Here is a 6301-nt window from a genome sequence, read left to right on the forward strand (position 1 = left end):
TAACCAGCTCACCGGAGTTAGACGAGTAAAATTCAAGGCTTGATAGTGAAGTCACCGTACAACTCATGTGCTCTTTCCACATGCAGGGGTCCAAGAATTCTTCTCAATCCGTTCTTTAATTTCATTTTGTCGTATTTCAGATAAAATATAAGCTATGTAGAAACATTGTTTTGCATGCTCAATTATAAGTATATTTTGATAGTCCCATTTTCTCCTACTTCATAGCACAATTTGAAGATTTCAATGTCCGTCGACTTTTCTCTTTATCCATATCCGGTAGTCAGTTATGTGCGCGAAATGACCGTATTGGTAAACAGTACCTCCGCCACAGTGCGACTCATGTTGGAAAATCGACCAACAAAATCTCTCATCAAATGATCTTCGGAAGACGGCAAACGATCGAAGGGGAAGCCCATGGCACGACGATCGGGGTACAGCTGATCCCGCAAGCCACAGTACGAGTGTGAATCGTTACAGTTCTCGTTCCTGCAAGGGTATGGAAAAACGTATGTTTAATGCAAAGAAACTACATGAGACAAGCTGGGAACTTACGGATTAAAACCCTGACGAACTGCATCATCCTTGTAGTCAGACACCATAATAAACAGTTCGAACGGTTGCCCATCGGGATGGCCCTTGGGCAGCAGCATATGAGCAGGCCAGCCACAATTGCAGAACCGAAAGCTTTCCGAGCCGGGCATGTTGGAGGCATCGACCCGCCGGAAAGTCCTTTCGTACGGTATGGTCACGCTCGATTGCTCCGAATGTCGGATGATTCTATTTTCACCCGGATGCACTGTGGACGAAGCGGCGATGAGTTAAGAAGCGAACATAACCTCTCCAGTACTTCCAGCAACACAATACTCACAGCTCACGACAAACTTGTCCATCTCCACCACGTAACGACGCTGCTCGCTCAACAGCAGCTGTTCGCCCTGGGCATCGTAAATCGGCGCCAGGAAGATCCGCACCGTACCCTTCTTCTGTTCGGCCGTTTCGTTGTGCACCATGATTTGATACGCGAACGGTGCGTGCTGAAGGTGGGTAAACGTTACCAACACGTTACCATGCGGGCCAAAATCTAACCCCGTCCCCAGATCAACCTGCGACCGTTGCCAGAAGGTGAGCAACCGGTTTCGGGCCGCCTTGCCACTCGTTATTTGTACCGTGGCGTCCGCGATCGATACGCCCGGAAACGAAAGCTCCGGCTCGCTGTACGCCGGAAGCTTCTGCTTGTGCATATCGAACACATCGTCCACGTGGTGATGGAAACGGTAAAAGGTGGGATCGCGCATCGCCGTGGTGAACTCACCCATCACACCGTGCCCTTCGTGGTACAGATTGTCCGGATCGTGGATGTACCCGATGAGGACGTGGCCGAGCGAATGGTAGTTGCCGTAGTACGGCACATTCACCGAAAGATCCGAGTTTTCGATGAGATTTCCAAGCACATCGATCCCGATCGTTGCATCCAGCGGGACTCGCGTGCCGTCCTCCTGCAGAAGAGAAGTGTTAATCGACTGAAGCGAAACAGATCGGAGATCAGAAAAGAGCATTGCCTTACCGCGAGGGCAAATCCTGACCGTATTGCCTCTTTGATCTTTCCCAGCGATGCTTCCAGCTCCAGAATGGTCGTGACGGCGTCATCTTCCGGACGGTTGACATGCTGTGAGGGATTTAATTTTTACAAATCTGAATCTCTTTGCCCCTGATCCCACGATCTCACTTACACTCAGCACCATGTTGGCCGCTCGGCCCGGGTACGTTCTGTTGAGCGCACTGTTCAGCAACTTCGGAAAGTACGCCTCCGGGATGGGTTCGCGCATATTTTTCAACGCTTTCGTCGCTGGCATCCGATTGCAGAACCGTTCCACGTTGTAGCGCGCCGTGATCTGACGGTGCATGTAGTAGAACAGCTCGCCCCGTCGATCCTTACCCACCACCTCCAGCGGGCCCTCCTGCGGGTACACCAGATGCCAGTGCCAATGGTGCAAGTTCACGCCGATGTCCTCGCGGAAGTACGCCAACTGCTGCTCCGGATCGGCCTCCGATGCGGTCGCATTGTGTGGCACCTCGATTGCCACCCGTTGCCCCTGCCGCACGGCGAAACCCTCCTCGCGCAGCTTGGGAAACAGGGCCGGATCGACGAACCGGGTGGGAAACATTTCCAGAAACGATGGCACCGGTACGCTGCCCGTATCCTTCCGATGCACCAACGCGACGGCCAGCGCATACTGGAACATGGTCGGGTTGAGACGATCGCGCGCATAGGCGGCCACCGATAGCATCGTTTCCGGGTCGGGCTGGGCGATCAGATCCGCGATCAACCGGCCCGCGGTATGCCGTTGGGCGGGATTGAACAGATTAAAGTCACCGTCGCGTGGTACACGGGCCGTGTAGCTGAAGTCCGGCAACTCGGCAACCGGTTTGATGGTGATGTGGTGCTTCGCAACCGATCCGTGTTGTGTTTTAATGGCGTCCGCAATGGGTTGATAGCGCTCCGGCAGATACTCGCTGGGTAGATCCATGTAGATCTCGCCGTTGTACTTTGGATAGAACAGTGGCTCCGTTGGACGTGTCATCAGACACAGGAATCCTGTTTCGATGTCCGACATTTTGCGCTACTTTGGGAACTAGAACTTGTGTGCACTAGAAACTTTCCTCTAGAGGGTTTCAAGCACTGTCTGAAGTGACTGGCTAATCTAGCTTAAGGGCCACATATTTATACCTAAAACGTTTTACACTCGTATGCAATTGTTAGCTGCATTGATTAGAATCCAATTAGCAACAGATGTTGTTAAACGAAAGTTGAATAACTTACTTATCGTAGTCGTTACACCGCAGGCGAGTACATTGCACTTCCTGTGCACGCTTGCGCATTACAAGCAGATAAGCGATTTAGCCGTTCTGTCTTTAGATTAAAAGCGTTACATTACATTAGTATTAGGTGCCATCATAGCCCCGATTTCGGATTTATTTAGAAAAGTAACTTTCGTCACTTTGTACAACCTTTTCCCATCATTTGGGTAGATTGTAGATTCCTTCAGAAAAAAAGAAATCCGGTTGTGGTTCAATTCTGGAAGTGCTGCGCGGTCAAGCCATGCTCCATGAGCTTGCTTTAGCTCATGTGGCACCCAATGCCCTGCCGGATCATGCCTAATGCTTTTCAACATTGACAAATGGCTGGCTGAGTAACCCAAAACATATTTCCCAACTGAGGCTGTGTTTTTGTAGGGTCTTTATTAAGTGTTGTCTCCAGTTCTCCATCTTTCATTCTATCCTTCTTCATTTTCCATACTAAAGTTGCCACTTACAAACCGTTGAAACCACCTCTGGCGCGTTCTTTCCGGTAAAGCGTGATTGCCATAATATTCTCTCATTATACGATGGTTCTCGGGGGACGAAGTTTTAAACATAAAATAAACCATAAATAATAAGCATAAAAACCGTCAAAACTTATGTATAGACCTTATACATCAGTAGCTTCTAATGTCTATACCTTAAGATATAAACTAGAACTCATTAGAAAAATATCTTCCACTTGTATAATTTTTCAAAAAAATGCTTTTTATTTCCAAAAATTTCCAAAGCTCATTTGTTCTGTCTACTAGCAAAAAAAAGCGTCGTACAAGCGATCGTCATTACTATTTGATCCAGAAATTGCACATCCTGGAATACTTACGTTCGCGCCACGACCGTGTTGGTGAAGCGAACCGTCACCGTGGCGACACGCATGTTCGGATATGGCGCAATGAAGTCCTTAAACGATTGAACCCCGTTCGGTACGCGACGATCGAGCGGGAAACCCATGTTGCGGGCATCCGGATACGTACGATCACGCAAACCGCAGAACGAATGTGCATCGTTGCATCCCATTTTTCTGGAAAAAAAAGAGGTACAGATGAATTATGTACCTTTCGACGAACTCACTCGATCACTCACTCGTCAAACAGCGGATTCACTACATCCCGCTCGTGGTTGGACAGCATAGCGAACAGATCATACTCCACGCCGATTGCATCACCCTTCGGCACAAGCATATGCGATGGCCATCCGCACCCGCAGAACCGGAACGATTCATCACCCGCGTTCGATTGGCCCACGTTGCGGAAGGTCCGCTCGTACGGGATCGTGACGCTCGAGTTCACCGAGCGGCGTATGATGTTGTTCGTGCCAGGCAGCACTGCAAAAACCATACCAGTTAGCTGGGTGGAATTGTTTCGAGCGCTTTAATACCTACAGTTCACCCGGAAGGTATCCATCTCGATGGCAAGCCGTCGTTGCTCCTCGAACGTCAGCGTCGCGCCACGTTCGTTGCGTTTCGGTGCGAGAAAGAGGCGCACTGTCGCGGGCTTCGGTTGGCCAGTGTAAGCTACCTGCAGCCGGAAGTTGAACGGGGCATGCTGCAGGTGTGTGAAGGTAACGAACACGTTGCCCTCCGGGCCGAAATCCAGCCCCGCGCCCAGATCGACCTGCGAACGTTGCCAGAACGTGAGGAACAAATTCTTCACACTTCCCTGACGATCCAGCTCCGTTTCGAGGCTGTTCAGGATAACGCCCGGATTGCTCAGGTCAGCTGGACCGTACGGCGCAAACCGTAGCTTGTGGCGCTGGAACAGATTGTTCACGTAAGTGTGCCAACGGTAGAAGATGGGATCGCGCATGGCCGTCGTCACGTCACCCATCACGCCGAAGCTCTCCAGAAATTCGCCCCGCGGATCGTGGATGAAGGAAAGCAGAATGTGTCCGCTGTTGTGCGTATCGCCGTAAAAGTCCCGATTAACCGACAGGGCAGAACTCTCAATAATATCCCCCAGGATGTCAATGCCCCGGAAATTGTCCAGCTGGGTGCGTTGTCCTCCTGGCTGTCGAAAAAAAAAGGGATCGTGCTCAAGATTACTTCCGTCGTCCGGATATCCCGCATTGCTTCATCCGAGATTGCGCCTACCTGCACGACTACGCCCGCATCGATCGCTTCGACGATGCGTTGAAGTTGACGCTCCACATCCGCAATGATCACCCGCAGCTGATCGTCGGCGCGCTGGACATCTTCCATCGTCATGTTGGTGTACCGTGCCGGATACGTACGATTGTTGGCACTTCGCAGAATTTTCGGATAGTACGGTTCCGGAACGGGTGCCCGAAGGTTGTTTAGTTGCGTCACATTGCCCAACCCCTGGCTGTACCGCTCGACCTGATATCTGGCAATCATCTGCTGATGCATGTAGTAGAAAAGCTCACCGCGGCGGTTCTTTCGCACTACTCGATCGGGCCCATCCCCGGGATACACCAGATGCCAGTGCCAGTGGTGCAGGTTCACACCGATATCCTCGCGGAAGTACGCCAACCGCTGCTCCGTCACACGTTCTGAGGCTGTGTAGTTCATCGGAATGTCTACGGACATCTGTACGGAGATACAATACAATCATCGGCTCGACAATTCCAGCCACACAGTAACACATACCCGGTTTGCTTGCAAAACAGCACGACCTTCCTCCAGCATTTGTGGGAATATGGCCGGATCTACAAACCGGTCTGGAAACAGGTGCAAAAACGAAGGCACCGGCACATCTTCCGTATCCGTGCGATGCAGCACCGCACTGGACAGAGCGTACTGAAACAGTGGCCCGTTCAGACGATCACGCGCGAATGCCGCCACATCGCCCAGCGTGTCTGCGTCCGGTTGCTCCAGAAATAGCGCGATCAAGCGTCCCGCGATCTGGCGATGCGCCGGAATGAAGAGCGAAAAGGCACCACGCCGCGGAATGGCCTCGGCAAACGCTAAATCCGGCTCCTGGATACTGTTGATCGAGACGCGATTCATCACAGGCGTGTCCGCGCTCGCACCCTGTGGCGGTATGGCGGACGCACCGAACCGATTGATCAAATTCTGCCCGATCGGTCGGTACCGTTCGGTGAAGAAATTCTCCGGCAGATCGTAGAACAGTTGGCCCTGGTTTTTGGGCAGAAACAGCGGTTCGTACGGATGCTGCAGCAGCCCGCGAAATTTGTCCCGTACCGTAGCCATCGTGCTGACACCGTCTTGCCAAGGGGACGCGAAACCGGACACACTGGGGTCGTAGATTGAATGCTACTGTTTCGGGTGCTTGCCAATCGAGCTGTTTTATATCCGTTGCCAAAAATTGTTGCTCTGCCTAATTTTGGACACATTTTACGCACCTAACCGCAACACACACTGATAAGGGTTTAGAGAGTTTAGCTAAGTTTAACCCCGAAGAGGAAACTGGGCATTAGACAGAATGGGGACAACTGATAGTCGCTTTTTTAGTAGCTCGAATGC

General features: G+C 51.4%; 1 protein-coding gene across 1 annotated transcript; it reads right to left on the reverse strand.

The window, feature by feature from the left end:
- Positions 1 to 284: 284 nt before the first annotated feature.
- On the reverse strand, positions 285 to 6028 carry LOC128302994 (phenoloxidase 8-like). Its single transcript, XM_053039845.1, has 10 exons — positions 5465 to 6028; positions 4949 to 5404; positions 4241 to 4865; positions 3943 to 4183; positions 3691 to 3880; positions 1731 to 2621; positions 1565 to 1666; positions 869 to 1496; positions 553 to 796; positions 285 to 486 (listed from the first exon to the last, which is right to left on the reverse strand). Exons 1-10 carry the CDS (start codon positions 6026 to 6028, stop codon positions 285 to 287), a joined length of 4143 nt encoding a protein of 1380 aa, XP_052895805.1.
- Between the last annotated feature and the right edge of the window lie 273 nt (positions 6029 to 6301).

This window comes from Anopheles moucheti, chromosome 3, assembly GCF_943734755.1.
Source record: "Anopheles moucheti chromosome 3, idAnoMoucSN_F20_07, whole genome shotgun sequence".
NCBI lineage: Eukaryota > Metazoa > Arthropoda > Insecta > Diptera > Culicidae > Anopheles > Anopheles moucheti.

Excerpts from the sequence above, each read along its gene's own strand:
- LOC128302994 (XM_053039845.1), bottom strand. The coding sequence starts at position 6,028 with ATGGCTACGGTACGGGACAAATTTCGCGGGCTGCTGCAGCATCCGTAC. Across the intron at positions 4,184-4,240 it reads GGATACCTTCCGGGTGAACT|TGCTGCCTGGCACGAACAAC; the intron begins GTAGGTATTAAA and ends TGGTTTTTGCAG. Across the intron at positions 1,667-1,730 it reads CGGCCAACATGGTGCTGAGT|CATGTCAACCGTCCGGAAGA; the intron begins GTAAGTGAGATC and ends AATCCCTCACAG.